This window comes from Pongo pygmaeus, chromosome 4 (assembly GCF_028885625.2).
Source record: "Pongo pygmaeus isolate AG05252 chromosome 4, NHGRI_mPonPyg2-v2.0_pri, whole genome shotgun sequence".
NCBI classification, from domain to species: Eukaryota; Metazoa; Chordata; class Mammalia; order Primates; family Hominidae; genus Pongo; species Pongo pygmaeus.
In genome coordinates this window covers 106,286,121-106,305,760 of record NC_072377.2, presented here as the reverse complement: position 1 = coordinate 106,305,760, position 19,640 = coordinate 106,286,121, and the positions used below count along the sequence as shown (strand labels likewise).

General features: G+C 34.3%; 1 protein-coding gene across 2 annotated transcripts in view; it reads left to right on the top strand.

Moving 5' to 3' along the window:
• The window catches only part of SLCO4C1 (solute carrier organic anion transporter family member 4C1), a 62,924-nt gene that overhangs the window by 26,600 nt on the left and 16,684 nt on the right, over nt 1-19,640 (top strand). For both annotated transcript variants that reach the window (XM_054489029.2, XM_054489030.2), the window contains exons 4-8: nt 6,039-6,135; nt 7,785-7,906; nt 9,454-9,560; nt 11,692-11,836; nt 12,467-12,662. In XM_054489029.2, the coding sequence (XP_054345004.1) occupies nt 6,039-6,135; nt 7,785-7,906; nt 9,454-9,560; nt 11,692-11,836; nt 12,467-12,662 (667 nt within the window). The remainder of the gene's footprint in view (nt 1-6,038; nt 6,136-7,784; nt 7,907-9,453; nt 9,561-11,691; nt 11,837-12,466; nt 12,663-19,640) is intronic.

Genomic DNA, 19,640 nt, shown 5'->3' with positions numbered 1-19,640 from the left:
ACTGTTACTCCAGCTGTGCAGGTATCAATATAGTAACAAGCAAAAGCAAAAACATGAAAAAGCAAGGAAACATGGCACTTTGAAAGAAATACAATAATTATACAGTAACGGAACCAAAATAAAATAAAAATCTATGAAATGCCTAAAAAGGAATTTGAGCTAATGGTCTTAAAGAAACTTAGTATGATATCAAGGTGGAACTCAGATAAACAACACAAGGAAATCAAGGAAACAATTCATGATCTGAATGAGAAATTCAAGAGAGATAGATATCATTAAAAATAACCAAATTGAAATCATGCAACTGATGAATTAAATGAATGAAATTACAAGTGTAGTTGAATGAAAAATTACAGTTGAGAGCTTTAACAATAGACTAGATCAAACAGAAAGAATTTTTGACCTCAAAGAGCGGTCTTTTGAAATAACCCAGTCAAACAACACAGCAAACAAAATGAAAAAAAAAAAAGAAAGCTTATGTGACATATGGGCACTATTAAGTATACAAATATTTGAATTTTCGGAATTTCAGAAGGAGAAGAAATGGGGAAAGGTATAGAAAATCCATATAATGAAATAATGCTGAAAACACCTCAAGTTGTGGGTGAGAAATTAGACATCCAGATACAGGAAGCTCAGTGATTCTCAAATAGATTCAACCCAAAAGGGTCCTCTTCAAGGTGTATTATATTCAAACTGGCAAAAATCAAAGACAAAGATAATTCTAAAAATAACAAAAGAAGAGCATCAAGTCACATGTGGAGGAATTCCCATTAGAAAGATTTCTCAGCAGAAACCTTACAGGTCAGGAGAGAATTGGATGATATATTTAAGAATGCTCAAAGGCAGGGGTCTGGGGGTGGGGGGGACACAGCTGTCTGTCAAGAATACTATATCCAGCAAAGCTATTCTTCAGAAGTAAAGGTGAAATAAAGTATTTCCCAGGCAAGCAAAAACTGAGGGAGTGCATCATCACTAGACCAGCCCTGCAAAAAATGCTTAAGAGAGTCCTACATCTGGAAGCAAAAGGACAATAATTACCACCCTGAACACAAGTGAAAGCGTAAAACTCAATGGCAGAGCAGATACTTAAGAAAAAGAAAGGAATCAAATGTTATCACTACAAAAAACTGCCAAACTACTAAGATGAACGAGAGAGGAAGAAATGAACAAAGGATATATAAAACAATCAGAAAACAATTAACAAAATGACAGAAGTCTTCATCTATCAATGATAACAACCTTGAATATAAATAGTTTAAATTCCCTAATTAAAAATATAGATAGGCTGAATGGATTAAGAAAGTATATCTAACCATATGCTGCCTAGAAGAAACTCATTTCAACTGTAAAGACACACTTAGACTGAAAGCGGAGGGATAAAAAGATATTTAGTGTAATTGTAAACCAAAAGCATGTGGCAGTAGCTATACTTAAATTAGACAAAATAGTCTAAGACAAAAAATACAAGAAAGAGACAAAGAATATCATTTTACAATTACAAATTCACCAAGAATACAAAAATAAATTCACTAAGAAGATATAGCAATTATAATCGAATATGCACCCAACACCAGAGCATGCACATATATAAGTCAAATATTATTAGAGTTAAAGAAATGGACCCCAATATAATAACAGTCGGGAACTTTAATGCCCCACTTCCAGCACTGGGAAGATCATCTAGGCAGAAAATCAGTGAATAATATTGCACTTAAACTTCAGTGTAGACCAAATTGACCTAACAGGTATTTACGGAACATTTTATCCAGCAGCTACAGGATACATGTTCTTCTTTTCAGCACATGGAACATTCTCCAGGGTAGACCATATGAAGCCACAAAGTAAGTCTCAAAAAACTTTTAAATATTAATAATATATCAGGTATATTCTCTGACTACAGTGAAATAAAACTAGAAATCAATAATGAAGAACTTTTGGAACTGTACAAATAGATGAAAATTAATCATCATGCTCCTGAGCAACCAATATGCCAATGAAGAAATTAAGAAAGAATTACATGAAAATAGAAATACAATAAACCAAATCTTATGAGGTACAGCAAAAGCAATGCTAACAGGGAATTTGATACCAATAAACACCTACATCATAAAAATAGATTTCAAATAAACCACCTAATGATGTACCTCAAGGAAATGGAAAAGCAAGAACAAACAAACCCAAAATTAGTAGAAGGAAAGAAATAATAAAGACTATAACAGAACTAAACAAGAGTTAAAAAAAAAAACTACAGAAGATCAATGAAATGAAAATTGGTTTTTGGAGAAGATAAAATAAAGCCATTTGCTAGACTTAAAAAAAGAGAGAAGACCTAAATAAGTGAAATCAGAAACAAAATAGAAGGCATCACAGCTGATACCACAGAAAAACAAAGGATTATTAGTCTTACTAACAAATACATCCAACAAATTGAAAAACCTGGAGAAAATGGATAAATTCCTAGGCACATACAACCTACCAAGATTGAACCAGGAAGAAATAGAAAACTTGGTCAGACAAATAACATGTAATGAGATTGAATGAATAATAAAAAGTCTCCTATGAAACAAAAGCCCAGGGCTGGATGGCTTCACTGCTGATGTCTATAAAACTTGTAAAGAAGAACTTAGCACCAGTTCTTTTCAAAGTATTCCAAATAGTTGAGGAGATAATTCTTCCTAACTTATTCTGAGACCAGTATTACCCTGATGCCAAAACCAGAGAAAAACAGAATGTAAAGAGGAGCTACAAGCCAATATCCCTAATGAACATAGATACAAAAGTCCTCAACAAAATTATAGCTAACCAAATTCAATGGCACATCAAAAAATAATACACCATGATCAAGTGGAATTGATCTCAGTGATGCAAGAATTAGTTTGTCATATGGAAATCAATAAATATGATATATCACATAAACGAATGAAGGACAAATATCACATCATCATCTCAGTAGATGTAGCAATGTATTTGATAAAATTCAATATCCCTTCATGATAAAAACTTCTAAGAAATTAGGTATAAAAGGAACGTACATCAACACAGTAAGGGCCGTATACTGCAAACCCACAGCTAATGTTATACTGAATGAGAAAAAGCTGAAAGCCTTTCCTCTAAGAACTGAAGCACAAGAAAGCCCACTTTCTGTTTTTTTTTTCTTTTCTTTTCTTTTTGTTGAGATGGAGTCTTGCTCTTGTCGCCCAGGCTGGAGTGCAGTGGTGCGATCTCTGCTTATTGCAACCTCTGCCTCCCGGGTTTAAGTGATTCTCTTGCCTCAGCCTCCCAAGTAGCTGGGATTACAGGTGCCTGCTACCACGCCTGGCTAATTTTTGTATTTTTAGTAGAGACGGGGTTTCACCACGTTGGCCATACTGGTCTCAAACCCCTGACCTCAGGTAATCCACCCGCCTCAGCCTCCCAAAGTGCTAGGATTACAGGCGTGAGACACCAGGCCTGGCTGAAGGCCCACTTTCATCACTCTTATTCAACATGGTACTGGAAGTCCTATTCAGAGCACTTAGACAAGAGAAAGAAATAAGGGACATCCAAATTGGAGAAGAGGAAGCCAAATTGTCTCTCTCCACAGATGACATAGTCTTACATAAAAACATCTAAAGACTCCACCAAAAAACTCTTAGAACTATTAAATAAATTCAGTGAAGTTTCAGGGTACAAAGTCACATTAAAAAAATCGGTAGTATTTCTTTACACCAATGATGAACTAGTTGAAAAATATATCAAGAAAGTAATATCATTTATAATGGTTACAAAGAAATACATAGGAATAAATTTAACCCAGGAGGCGAGAATCTGTAAAGGAAAACTACAAAACACTGATGACAGAAACTGAAAACAGAAAAAAAATAGAACGGCATCCCATGCTCATGGATTCAAAGAGTGAATATTTTTTAAATGACTGTCTATACTACCCAAAGCAATTTACAGATTCAATGCAATCCCTATCAAAATTCCAATGTCACTTTTCACAGACATGGAAAAACAGTCCTAAAATTCATATGAAACTAGAAAAGATGCCAAATAGCCAAAACAGTCCTGAGCACAAAGAACAAAACCGAAAGCATCACACTATCTGATTTCAAATTATACAACAAAGCTTTAATAATCAAAAAAGGATAGTGTTGGTATCAAAACAGACACATTGACCAATGGAACAGAATAGAGAACTCAGAAATAAATCTATGTATTTATGGCCAACTGATTTTTGCTAAAGATACCAAGGATATACACTGGAGACTCTTTAATAAATGATGCTGTAATAACTGGATATTGAAATGCAGAAGAATACAGCTAGACCCCTATCTCACACCATACACAAAAATCAACTCAAAATGGATTAGAGACTTAAATGTAAGACTCAAAACTATAAAATTACCAGAGGAAAACATAGGGGAAACACTTTAGTACATTGGTCCAGGCAAAGATTGTATGGCTAAGACTGCAAAAGCATAGGCAACAAAAACAAAATTAGACAAATGGGACTATATCAAGCTAAAAAGTTGCTGCACAGCACACGAAACAATCATCAGATTGTAGAGACAACCTATAAAACAGGAGGAATTATTTGCAGACTGTTCATCCAACAGAGGACTAATTTCCAGAATATATAAAGAACTTAAACAGCTCAACAGCAAAAAGTCCAAATAATCTAATTATAAAATAAGCAAAGAATCGATATAGCCATTTTTCAAAATAAGATATACAGATGACCACCATGTGTCCCCATGTTATTGTAGCACTTACCACAATAGCTAAGAGATGGAATCAAGCTAAATATTCGTCAACAGATGAATAAATAAAATGCAAAATGTATACACAACAGGATACTATTCAGCCATAAAAAAAAGAATCCTGTCATTCATAGCAACATGGGTGAGCCTAGAGGACATCCTGTTAAATGAAACAAGTCAGGCACAAAAGATAAATACTGCATGTTCTTACTGATATGTAGGAGCTAAAAAGAAAAAATATCAGCTCATAGAATTCAAGAACAGAATTATGGTTATTAAAGGCTGGGGAAGATATGGGAAGGGGAGGATATGGAGAGATTTGTTAACAGATAGAAAACTACAGTTAGGAGAAATAAATTCTGGTGTTCTATATAGCACTGTAGATTGAATATAGTTAACCATTACTCCTTGTATATGTTCAAAAAGCTAGAAGAGGGGATGTTGAATGTTCCCAACATAAACAAGTCATAAATGTATGAGGTGATGGGTATGCTAACTACTATGATTTGATCATTACACATTGTATAGATGTATTGACACATAACCATGTACCCTCTAAATATGTACAATGGTTATGTGTCAACTAAAAAAAGGGAAAAAAAGTGAAACTATATTCAACTGACTCCCCAAAATACTTGGGAGCTTAAATAAACAGCAACAACAACAATAAAAAGACATGAGTGGTCAAATAACTTTTGTTTTATGAAAATTCAGAGTTATATATGGCAACATTTTAAATATCTCACAGATAGAAATAAGCTCAATTTAATTCTACTGCAAGTAAAAATAGGGAGAGTCCCTACCCTGAGCAAGAAATCTAACGGCTTACTTTTAAGAAATAGACTTATCAGCAGATCCAGATTTGAAGTCAGCTGCTGTAGTGCAAAATACAAAATTCTGTCTGAGTTGTGCAGAGTAGAAAAGGCTTCTTGTTTCACATTGCTCGCATTGTTTTCTTCCATGATATTGTAAAGAGTAACTATGATCACTATCAGTAAAGGATAAATAGTAGATATACTACCTCTACTGCCAGTTAACAACACTTTCCATGGATTTATAATTTTTGGTTTTGTTCTAAGTATTACTACAAATAGCTTTTACATTGAGTTATATGTTTTAGGATTTTTGACTTGACTATCAATTCAAATGGTATTGTTTTAGTGAAAATATGCATGATTTTGATATGCTTAATTGTTTAGATTTTTCTGTAGTAAAACATTTGTTTTCACTGTTAGATATGCAAAGTGAAGTTGTACATATGACTGTATTCAATGTCTGTTCTTCTTCTAGGAACTGGTTATGCTATGTCAATCTTAGGCCCTGCTATTGGCTATGTATTGGGAGGACAACTGCTAACTATATACGTTGATGTTGCTATGGGAGAAAGGCAAGGCAGTATCTATTTTTCTTTTATTTAAAGTCATTTTATTTGAATTATGCCAGCATCATAGACAGAACATTTTCACAGTACTTCCCTCAGTATAGCATGAGGAATTATTCAGGAAACAAAATTGAATACAAAGAATTCTTATATAATATCTTATTTGGCTGCATTACCTTTTGGGTCAGTGCTATACCATCTTTTATTATAATAACATATTTTCATAAATAATATTTAATGAAGTCATCTGGTGAAATTTTAAAAAATAAGTATGTAGGACCCCATGCATTGTTCAAAAATAAGAATTCAATAAAAATTAGCAGTATTTTCCATAGATTTAGTTGGGACTAGATAGTCTGAAGAGTCTCAAGAGTCTATCATTCTCAGAAAATGTTCCATAGTAACTCTGATAATGTCAGAGATCACAATTATGCCATTTTAACAATGATGACAATGAAAGATAGTAATAGATAATATTTATTTGTCCTATACTATATACCAGACACCATATGTTTTGAATGTTAACTTATTTTACGTGCTATCTTATTTAATCCTCTCAAGTACTCTACAAAGTAGTTGATATGCACAGGTTGGTAAGTGGCTAAGATATGAATTAAAGTAGATCTCTTTGACTCCAAAATTCAACACTGAGTTAGTTACCTTCTCCATTTCCTGATTAGAGAAATTTGTGCCTTTGCTGAGGTCATATTTTTTTCCATTTTCCCACTGGGAATAATAACTGCACAATCCTCTACATGACCATGAGCAGTGAATACAAAAATGTGGTCATAGGTATGTGATTTGTTCTCTAAACTGTTAGTCCTAGGTTAATCTTTCACAGCCTATAAAAAGGCATGCAGAAGAACTCTTGAATTGGTGACCCAGAGATTTAAGACAGGACATTTTAATTTCAGTGGAAAATTACATGAGTTGTAGGAGTAGTTATTTTTGGAAAGGGCCAAAGTATATTAAAATATGAGACCCCTGGCTGGGCACAGTGGCTCATACCTGTAATCCTAGCACTTTGGGAGATCAAAGTGTAAGGATCACTTGAGGCCAGGAGTGGCTTGTGCCTGAAGTCCCAGCTACTTGGGAGGCTAAGATGGGAGAATCACTTGAACCCAGGAGTTCAAGGCTGCAGTGAACTATGATCATGCAATTGCACTCCAGCCTGGGTGACAGACTGAGACCCTGTTTCAAAGAAATAAATAGACAAATAAATAGTCGCTTTAAGAATAATTTTACATTAAAGAAATGCTCTAATTGAAGCACACTCTGGACTTTTAACGTAGATCAGTGATTTGCTGTGATATATATTTAATTTAATACAGTAGAGAAGAAAATTTAGCCAAAGTTAAAAGAATGTTGAGAAATTCTACGTATCTTTTCAAATATTTGTCACATTTACTATTAGATATTTTAAACTTTTGTGTCATATTTGCCATTTTTAAACATTTTGTAAACCATTATTCTTATAACTCTCAATTATGTCTGCTACCTGTTTTCTGATTATTTGCAATGGCACCATTAAACTGTTGGATATTATAATCATATTCTACTATATGCACTTGAAGTATAAAGTATATAATTATCTTAACTGAGTTTTAATTAATAAGGTAGAGTTGACTTTTACCTCTTGTTTTTCTGTCATATAGCACTGATATCACTGAGGATGATCCGCGATGGTTGGGAGCTTGGTGGATTGGGTTTCTTCTATCATGGATCTTTGCTTGGTCTTTAATAATACCTTTTTCTTGCTTTCCAAAACATTTACCAGGTAAACATGCTTTCTTTAAAACCAGAGAGGTTTATTTTAATTGTAGGCCAGTTGTTATTTTCTATATGGTTAATAAGAACTATAGATTCACCCTGTTTCTTTTATAGAATCTCAGCTGTCTGCCTATGTAAACTTTTGAATATTCTTCATTCTAGAAAATATTGGGTAACAATCTTAATATTCATGTTTTTTTAAATTTCCAATTAATAATAAAACTATGAATATTTACCTCTTTAGTACTTAATAAATTTGTTTCTTATGTTTTATCTGGAATTCTGCTTTATGTGTATGCAAGGTACAACATCTTTTAAACTGTTAGTTTGTATTCAGTTACTCATTAATTTCAATCTGTCTTAAATCATTCATGTTAATTATTTGTAGTTAAAAGTGCAAGTACTTATTTTTTTTCAATTATCACTGAAGTCATTCTGTAGCATACTTTTTTTTTTACTGTATGTGAATATTAAACATTATTTTCTTTCTTTCTTTTATGTTTTTTGAGACAGAGTCTCTCTCTGTTGCCCAGACTGGAGTGCAGTGGCACGATCTCTGCTCACTGCAACCTCTGCCTCCCGAGTTCAAGCAATTCTCCTGACTTAGCCTCCCGAGTAGCTGGGACTACAGGCATGCGCCACCACACCCGGCTAATTTTTGTGTTTTTATTAGAGATGGGGTTTTGCCATGTTGGCCAGGCTGGTCTCGAACTCTTGACCTCAGGCTGGTCTCGAACTCAGGTGATCTCTCTGCCTCAGCTTCTCAAAGTGCTGTGATTACAGGCATGAGCCACCACACCCGGCTTGAATACTAAACATTTTATATAAAAAGAAAAGGTTAATAAGAAAGAATATTCATTTTTCTCTATGAACTCTTGCTTCTGTATAATCATGTAGTTAAAATACATATCTGTAGAAGTATTTTTCTTTAGATTGAAGGTATTTAGTTGTTTACATTGTTATTTGCAGCAGGATAAATTATTAATTTTTGGAAATGGGCAAGAGAAAATCTGACAAACTGTGAGTAGGTAGACTCATTAATTTCTTTCTACCCTGAGCCATTCATTTATAGTTCCATATGTTAACTGTTTTCTCAAATTTGTTGGCAGTACCATTATTAAAAATCAAAGGGACATGGTAATAAGATGGCAAATATTTCATTTGTTAAGCAAGTTAGGATTAAGAAAGCAGAGAAAAAAGCCACAAAAGTACTTTAATATAAAAGATCAAAAAGAGAACCATTTGAAAGGAAGAAAAAATGTTAAGAGATTTTAAATGAAAAGCATAGATATGTGATTGGAGCAAAATTGTCTCATTTTAATGTTTAGACTCGTTGGAACTTCCTTAGCTAGTAGTAATGAATACTAGTTCTTGGGGCATCCTGATTACAGACATAGATATTTAGATATTTGAACAATTTTATTAACAGAAGAACTAGCCTTTTATAGAATTCATATACTGGTGGAAGTATGTGTCATTTAAAAAGTAAGCACTTTTTTTACATGAAGAGTAAAATGATAGAGCACGTTTACTTACTATATATTTTTGTTTTAGGTACAGCAGAAATTCAAGCTGGAAAAACTTCCCAGGCTCATCAGAGTAACAGTAATGCAGATGCAAAATTTGGAAAAAGTATTAAAGATTTTCCAGCTGCTTTAAAGGTAAAATAAAATTATTCTCTGTCTCTCTCTAAGTCTCATACACACACACATATACACACACACAACTCACATGTACATATGTGTAGATGTGTTTATATATTATATATACACACATATATATACACATACAACCACACATGTATACATACATATAAACACCCGCATAAACCCACACACACCAACACATACCCACACGTGCACACACACACGCCATCTTTTCATAGTACAATTTTGTTTGCTTGTTTACTACAATTTGAGCTCTTATAAACAACTCTTTGGATTCAGTTTTATTGTCTTTTGAGTAAATGAAAACTATTCCAGGGTAGAATGGTTGAAAGAGCATGAGTTGTCTTATTGGCAATATATTCAGTGGTTCCCTGTTAACACTAATAGCCCATTATTCCATGACATTTTTCTTATGAAATTGATTAGTCAATTATCACTGAATTGTAAATATATTTGAGAATTCTGAACCAATATTTTTCTTTTGTGAAAGAGGTGGTTAGTGGTAACTTGTTTTGAATTTGAGGCTAAAGAACAAAAGTGTTATGGTCCATTAAGTTGTACTCAGCAGAAAAGTATTCTTTCTATTTAGTGTTATAAAAGTTTTATTCATAAAGGACTTTATAATTTTACCTTTTCAAGATGTGAAATTGTTTGCTTTTCGTTGTTTTTGGTTTCTTGTCAAATAAAAGCCTTAAAATGTTTTTACTTCTCCACTCAGCCCATCTTTCAACTCTCCACACCATACATGCACATTCTTGTGTTTTGCTGATATTGTTCATGCTTTAATTGCAACTACTATTATTTTCTCTTACAGTAGTTCTGTGCTATTTCATTATTCCTGTTTAGTTTATCTTATAAATTTTAATTTACATTACTATATAGAGTCATTACTGACCATTACTTTTTTTTATCCTTGTGTCCTCCGGCTTAGAGATCTCTCTATTCTGATTTCAATCTCTGTGAATTCAACATTTTCTTGTTGGTTTTCCTTAGATAGGATACCACCTAGATATCCTTGAATACCTGAATAATATATTTTACTAGGTGAATACTTTTGGATCATTCCTCTTTAATCCCAGTAGTCTGTGGATATTGTTTGCTCTTTTCTACTTAATTGTGTTGTATTTGAGAAGTTTTATGTTAGTGTGATTCTGACTTATTCTTTTCATCTGTATATTGGTAAGTTTTTTCATATATCTTTGATTACAGGAAATTTACTCAGTTATGCTGAAGTATATGTCTTTCTTCATTAATTCTTCTCAAGATTCGATTATTTTCAATCTGAAGAAAATTTTTTAAAATATTGCTATTATTATTATTATTAATTATTTTAAATTATTGCATGTTTTTAGGTACTTTTTCCTCCTTTTGTCAGTCTATGTGGCTCTGACTTCTAAAGCTCCCATCTTGCTTCTTTGTGACTCCGTGTGTGTGTGTGTGTGTGTGTGTGTGTGTTTGTGTTTGTGTTTTGCTTGGTTTTATGAAAAATTTTTTGGCATTTAATATTTGAGAACTATAATTTGGTTTTCATTTTGTGGTTAAATGTATTAACACAATTAACCTCCATACTCCCCTCTGTCAATAAATAAGATTCTGAGAGGTCTAGCCATATAGACACCTATTTAAAGTTGCTTAACTGTGTTTCTAAAGTTCTTAATTGCTGAGTCTAATCATGTAACAGTACTATGAATTTGATACTTAGAGACCATTCTCATCTGTGCTCATAGTCTCAAACTCTTTCTTTACTGTACATAGGAATTCAGAACACAATAAACTACCGAATAGGTGGTAGATTTATAGTGTGGAGATTAACAGTAACACTGGGGAAGGGAACTTTTCCAAGAAGGCTTTTACCTTCTTTCCGTTGCCCTTGGAATGCAATAAAAGCATAACCACCATGTTGAGGAATTATCTATCAATTTTCTAGGTATTCCACATATAAATTTTCTCATCATGTATGTGTAATTCTATTAATTATCCATAGTTATATTTTTGTTTTGGAGGAAATGCTGAAATTTTACAGATGATTGTAAAATTTTGTTATTTCATCATGCTAACCTTCTAACTCTGTACTTTGCAGTACAATCATAGCTATTCATTTGAGGAACTGTATTTTTTTCTTTAGAATTTGATGAAGAATGCTGTCTTTATGTGTTTAGTTCTATCAACTTCTTCAGAAGCCTTAATTACTACTGGATTTGCTACATTTTTACCTAAATTTATAGAAAATCAATTCGGATTGACATCCAGCTTCGCAGCTACTCTTGGAGGTAAGACATTTTCTTTATCTTAACTTAATCTAAAAATTTTACTTTACTATATTAAATTTTTATGAGGATAGTGTATAATTTGAGGTAGCCCTCCTTGAAATTTAAACTAAAACCAGCCTGACCAACATGGTGAAACCCTGTCTCTACCAAAAAACATAAAAATTAGCCAAGCATAGTGGCACACACCTGTAGTCCCAGCTCCTTCAGAGGCTGAGGTGGGAGAATCACTTGAACCTGGGAGGTGGAGGCTGCAGCGAGCCGAGATTGCGCCATTGTACTCCAGCCTGGGTGACAGAATGAGATCATGTCTAAAAAAAAAAAAGACATTTAAACTTAATTTTGGTAAAAATTTCTGATTTTCTGACATTAGACAATCTATTGTATGAACTAGAGAAAGACAAAGTCTAAAATGCCTAAAGAAAATATGTATTAATCTTAAGGTTCAATACATTAATTTGACTAATTCCCTACTTGATGGACCTTTAAGTCATTTGTACATGTATTTCTATATCAGGTGAATAAATGTAAGTTAAAACCATATTGACACTTGTTTTTGATGTTTTCTGGTTGTCAGTATGAGTGAGTATATGTGTACGGTTTCTCACAATCTACATTCTTCTTTCTTATTAGGGGCTGTTTTAATTCCTGGAGCTGCTCTCGGTCAAATTTTAGGTGGCTTCCTTGTTTCAAAATTCAAAATGACATGTAAAAACACAATGAAGTTTGCATTGTTCACATCTGGAGTTGCACTTACGCTGAGTTTTGTATTTATTTATGCCAAATGTGGAAATGAGCCGTTTGCTGGTGTATCTGAATCATATAATGGGTAAATACATTTCAGTGCTTTTTGATATTAATACCAGAATAATAGACTAAGCATTTCCAAGCATATGTTTTCTTAAATAAAATGGTGAGAAATTGGCTTTTTAAAAATTTGAAAGGCCTTTTTTCCTATGTAAGAGCATGTGGTTTTGTTTTTAGTTTAGATAATTGATGTCTTCTTAAAAGTTGGGGATATTTATACAAAGAACATTTAAGGAGCAACTTTCATATACTGGGCACTGTACTTCCTCAGTGATACAAAGATTAATACTGTAGGATTTTTGCCTCTAAGCGATTCACATCCTAGGGAGAATTTCACATTATATGTTTTTATTGATTTAAATTTTTAAAAATGGAAATAACTCCCTATGATAAAAATTATCTTATTAGGTTGGTTGCAAACAGACAAGAAGAGAAATTAGAATAAAGCTAGTCTTAGCTAATACTTATCATTATTGTATCTACTTAGAAGTTTATGTTTATTGTAGATAAATAAATAACTTATTCTCACCTGTAGATATGTTTCTAGCTATAACTGATTTGACCATTTATATTTCTTTGTTTTCCTTTTTTGTTTTGCTTTGAAATTTTAAGCCATAAGTAGGTGGTCAGGCAGGAGGGTGTTGCACAGCAGTGCATTTTATACCTCACAGTGCTGCTTTGTTTCATTACATGTGTTTGAGGCTGTCAAGGAAGGTGGTATGTTAGGTCAAGGACTCCATAATTTTGTATAATGTGACATATAGATGATATAAATATAATCTACTTTGTTCAGAAAAGTTTGCCAATGACAATTATCATGATTTGTAGTTGCTGCTAATATATCTGTGATTCTTTTACATTAATGCTGAGCGTTCTAAAGCAGTGTTTAGTTAAACTCCATTACATTTTTTTCTTTTTTTTTTCTTTTTTTTTTTTTTAGACAGAGAGTCTTGCTCTGTCACCCAGGCTGGAGTGCAGTGGCACAATCTTGGCTCACTGCAACATCCGCCTCCTGAATTCAAATGATTCTTGTCTCAGCCTCTGGAGTGGCTGGGACTACAGGTGCATGCCACCATGACCAGCTAATTTTTGTATTTTTAGTAGATGTGGGGTTTTGCCCTGTTGGCCAGGTTGGTCTCAAATTTCTGACCTCAAGTGATCTGCCTGGCTCGGCCACCCAAAGTGCTGGGATTACAGGTGTGAGCCACCGTGCCCGGCCAAGCTCCATTACATTTATTCAACATTTGTTGAATGCTTCGTCTGGCAGAACTTCTTGGCAAAATACCTGTTCTAAAGGAGAGATTGCAAAAGAAAACAGTGAACAAATAGTCAATTAGGTAATGGGAGATAAACAAATTGCTACGGAATTGAAAAGAAGGTGAGCTTTTCAATTTTATTTGATTAGAATCCAGAAGGGCTTCATAGCATAATCGTGAAATGGGGTTTAAAAATCCTTCAAGGATGCAAAGAGTTTTGAGAAATAAAGATTTGAGAAGAGAGAAAGGGAGAGGGAATATGCTAAACCAAGATTATAAATGCTATAAAATGTGAAGGCTAGTTTCAGAGACCAGGTTGAAAGGACTTAGATTATGTGTCTAGAAATAGTAGAAATATATTTTGGAATGTTGAAAGGTAGGTAGAGGTTAAGTTGTGTAGACCTGACTTTCACCCCTATAAACTTCACCCAAACTTATCCCAGTAAACATTTTTTGTATGTTCCTTTTAGAAAAAAAAGGAAGTTCTGGATAGTTTAACACATAGTTTATCACCTTGTGTAACAAAGTACATGTGAATCCATTTAATATTGTCTACCTTAAATAATAGTTACTACCAGGTGTGCTGTCCTTAGTGTAATCAGAAAGGAAGGCATGTGTGATGGGGTAATTCTGAGGTTCATGTAGGGGTTGGCCATTAAGATATATTAAGATCTGGGATATAGTGTTCAATACATGTACATGTTTCTTAGTGATGAGAAAAACTGAAAATGAATACACATAAATATCACTAAAGGTATATGTTTTTACTCATATTTATGTATATGTGTGTGTATATAGATGTAAATAGAAATAGGGACAGAATTTAATGTCACAAAGTAAGTGTGACATTTTCAGATCATTTTTTTGTCATGGCCCCAGATTCTTAGTTTTAGCTTCTATACCCTGAGTATTAAAATGTGTATATTACGAACAGGTCAGTCAAACTAGTCTCATCTAAGAAACACGTATAAAAGAAAAGGTACAGGCATTTGCTGAGGATATTGTGGGTTTGCTTCCAGACCACCAAAATAAAGCATATATTGCAATAAGCAACTCAAGTGGATATTTTGGTTTTCCAGTGCATATAAAGGTTATATTTACCCTATACTGTAGTCTATTACATATGCAATAACCTTATGTCTAGAAAAGCAATGTACAATGTATATACCTTAATTAAAAAATTATTTATTGCTGAAACATGCTGACAATCATCTGAGCCTTCAGCAAGTTGTAATTTTTTTGCTGGTAGAGAGTCCTGCCTCAATGTTGATGGCTGCTGACTGACCAGGTTGGTGGTTGCCAAAGGTTGGGGTAGTTGTGGCAGCTTCTTAAAATAAGACAGTAATGAGCAGTCAGAACACACACATCATTCATTGATTAAATTTTACTTCTTAAAGGGGCATGATTCATGGTGTCCCGAAACAATTATTATAATAACATCAAAAATCACTCATCACCATAACAGAAATGACAATGAAAAAGTTTGAAATTTTGCAAGGTTACCAAAATATGAAATAGACATAAAATGATCATGTACTCTGGGAAAAATGGCACTTGATAGACTTACTGAACACTATCACTATGACTAGGTTGCCACTAACCTTCAATTTGTAAAAAACACAAGATTTGCAAAGTATAATAAAACAAAGTAAAGTAAAGCTAGGTAAGCCTGTCTATGGAAAGAACAGACTAAGAAGCTCAAGAAACACCTTTTCAGGGAGTGAGAGACAGAAGAGGTTCTGAGGATGTAGGGTTTCTAGTAGAGGGGTGCAAAGAATCTTTGACCTTTGCCATGGTAAGCACAGATGGGTAAAAAGAGGTTTTGCATCCATGAATTAATGAATTAGGTTCATTGATATGTTCTTTGAAAGTCCCTGTTTAATATAACAACATATCCAAAAAATGTAAGATCAGGGGATATATATAGATAAATAATTTCAACTTTTAGATTCAGGGGGTACACGTGCAGATTTGTTACCTGGGTATATTATATGATGCTGAGGTTTGGGGTATGACTGATACTGTTACCCAGGTACCAAGCATAGTACTCAATAGTTTTTCTTTCCTTTTTTTTTTTTTTTTTGAGATAGAGTCTCCCTTGGCCACCCAGGCTGGAGTATAGTGGCACAATCTCAGCTCACTGCAACCTCTGCCTCCTGGGTTCAAGTGATTCTCCTGCCTCAGCCTCCCGAGTAGCTGGGATTATAGGCATGCCATCACATCCAGCTAAATTTTCTATTTTTAGTAGAGACAGAGTTTCACCATGTTGACCAGGCTGATCTTGAACTCCTGACCTCAGGTGATCCACCCGCCTCGGCCTCCCAAAGTGCTGGGATTACAGGTGTGAGCCACTGTGCCTGGCTAATAGTTTTTCAACCCTTGCCCCACTTCTTCTCTTCTCCCTCTTGTATCCTCAGTGTCTATTGTTGCCATCTTTATTCCATAAGTACTCAGTGATTACCTCCCACTTTTAAGTGAGAGCATGTGGTATTTGGTTTTCTGTGCCTGTGTTAATTTGCTTGAGATAATGGTCAGGATATTTTTCAATAATATTTTAAAGTAATTTATTATTAAATCTTTAATTGGGCACAATACTAAATTCAATTGCATGAATACTGTTTCTTTTCCCACTGTTCCCCACTGCTCTTTTGTTGCCTTGACAATCTATAGGAACTTTGAGTCTTATTTTGGTGATCAGTGGTGGTAATGATGATTTGTGTTTTACTTAATACTTAAAACCTCACAGAATATAGGAATACCATAGTGTATACACACAGTATTTTTTTCTGTATCTGACCTTTAGCCAGAATTTTATTGATTATATGAAATAGCATCTTAAAGAGGCATATCAATATTTTGCAATACTTTTAGGAAAATTTTAGCCTGTTACAGAGGCATAATTATAGAATAATAAAGAAATTAATGTTTGAATTCTACTTGTGGCAAACATAAAGATGTTTATATATGCATTCTACTTGTGACAAACATAAAGATGTTCATATGTGCACATTTATTTTATTATATTTTAAAAACTATTAAACATTTCAAAATAGGATATTTTAATATTTTTAAATATTATGTACACACTAAGAAAATTTAATAAACTTCACAAACATCTGCTCTTTTTCTACTAATAGTTTTCTATTTACCTCAAGAAGTAAACCTTTATAAAATATGTAGACTAATGTGACCAACACTTGATATTAATGAATATAAGCTATATTTTTTTGTTTCTACTATAATTTGCATCATGCTGTCTTATACTTTGTATGATCTCAGTAACTATTTATCAATAATATGAGAATTATATATTGGGAACTTTAAAAATTGCTGTGTAAAGGCTATTTCTAGAGTTGCAGGGATGGTTTTTCTCTGGTTATCTAATTTCTGCATCTATGTTATGAGCTCTGTGAGCAGACACTCTGGTGATTGCTTTTGTGAATGTGATCAACCCTTGATATATCATACTTGATAAAGATAAATCTTGCAGCGTCCGTGGAATAGATTTGAATAAGATGAGACTGCAGGCAGAGTGGCAGATTACTATCTTGATCACTCTTTCCTTCAGACTCCCTACTGATTTAGTTGTTTTTTTCTCTTTAATTTGTTTTCTTCATGACTTTCTTGTTCTCCTCCTACTTTATATGTCATCATTTTCCAAAATAGTGTCGATTATCTTCTAATACTTACAGAAATCACTCATTTACTGTGTTTGACCCCTGATGCAAGAAAGTTAGCTTCATGGTGGCAGAGGTTTCCTTCTCTTCCTGCCTCCCTTCTTCCCTTCCCTTTTCCTTCTTTCCCTTTCCTTACCTCTTTCCCTTCCCTTCCTCCCTTCTTCCCTTCCTTCTTTCCCCCTGTCTCCCTTCCTTCTCTCTTTTCTCCCTTCTTCCCTCTCCCTCCCTCTGTCTCCTTTTCTCCTTCACTCCCTCATTCCCTTCCTTTCATCCATTTCTCTCTCTCCCTCAATCTGTCATTTCTAGTTCTAACTCTAGCTCCTTCTTTCTTTTAAATATAATTCTACCACCTTGAGTAGTCTAGCACATAATTGGTGTTCATTGTGTGTTTATTAAATAAGTGGACTCCCAAGACTTCAGTACGCTTCTCATTCCATACACTATGTGACTGATCTTATACATGTTCATGGTTTCAGCTACATCTGTGTCCAAATGGTTATTAAGAAATCTAGCTCCATTCAAGATTTCTTCACTAAATTGGAAATACTCTTAATCTTATTACGTACAATACCATACTCATCATTGTTCTCCTGTACCTAAACACCAAGTTAGATATTAGGAGTCACATTTGACTCTTCCATTCTTTTTTTTTTTTAGAAATGGGATCTCACTCTGTTGCCCAGGCTAGAGTGCAGTGGCACAATCATAACTCACTGCAGCCTCAAACTCCTGGGCTCAAGTGATTTTTCTGCCTAAGCCTCTTGAGTAGCCTCTTCCATTTTTAACAGGAAGAGTCATCTTCAACCAATCCATCACCAAATCTTACTGATTCTACATCCAAAAGTTTTCTTTAATCTGCTTCCTATCATCATATGTTCTATCTTAGCTCTCCTTTATATTGTCATCATCTACTGTCTAGGGTATTGTAACTGGTCCCCTTTCTTCAAATTCATACTCTGTACAACTCCTAGAATTACTTCTTTAAAACGAACTTTTGACAGTGTCACTTTCTAGTCTAAAAATACCTTAATGATTACCTTTTGTCAGGCCCATGTGGCTCTCAATTAAACTGGTCCTTTACTCCTCTCCAGCTACATTTCCCATCACTCTGTGCCTCAGACATCATTCATATTTCTCCACAGAGGATGCTGTTTCTCTACTCTATGCCTTTGTACCAGCTTTTTCTGAAGTACGTTTCCCCTTCCCCATTTGACTGGCTTACTTGTACTCATTCTTTATATATTTTTTATAATTTTTTTTTATGGAGTCTCACTCTATTGCCCAGGCTGGAGTGCAGTGGCGCGATCTTGGCTCACAGAAACGTCTGCCTTGTGGGTTCAAGAGATTCTTCTGCCTCAGCCTCCCGAGAACTGGGATTACAGGTGCCTGCCACCATGCCCAGCTAATTTTTGTATTTTTAGTAGAGATGAGTTTCATCATGTTGGCCAGGCTGGTCTCGAATTCCTGACCTCAAGTGATCCACTCACTTTGGCATCCCAAAGTGCTGGGATTACAGGTGTGAGCCACTGCACCAGCCTCTTACTCGTTTTTTAAATCGCATCTCAGGCAGTAGCTCCTCCAGCCCCTTTTCTCTAAACTTTGGCTTAGAAGGACACCAAGGTGTCCTTCCTTGGTGCTTCTAAAAGGCACTTTGCTGATATCTGTAACCACACTTAGCATATTAGTGAATAATTATCTAAGTCCCTCTCTACTTCTAAACTGTGAAATCCTTGAGGGCAGAGACTGTCTTACTCGGCTTTGTATTCCCGTTACCCAGCATAGGGCCTAGCAGTTGCTCAATATATGTTGTTTGAATGAATAAATAAACAAATGAGGTATGAGGGATGCATTTTTGATTAGTGTAACCCTTTATATTAGGGAAGATGTTTTCTCTAAGAGGCAGCTTGAAATGACACTGAGCCTGGGGACTGGGAAAATTATATTTGGTAAGGAAAGAAAAGTAACTTAATCTCCCTGGACCTCAGTTTTCCCATTGATGAGATGCTTATGTTCAACAGCATGATTTTGTTCATCCTTCCAAGTTTAAAATATTGTCTGCATCCTTGA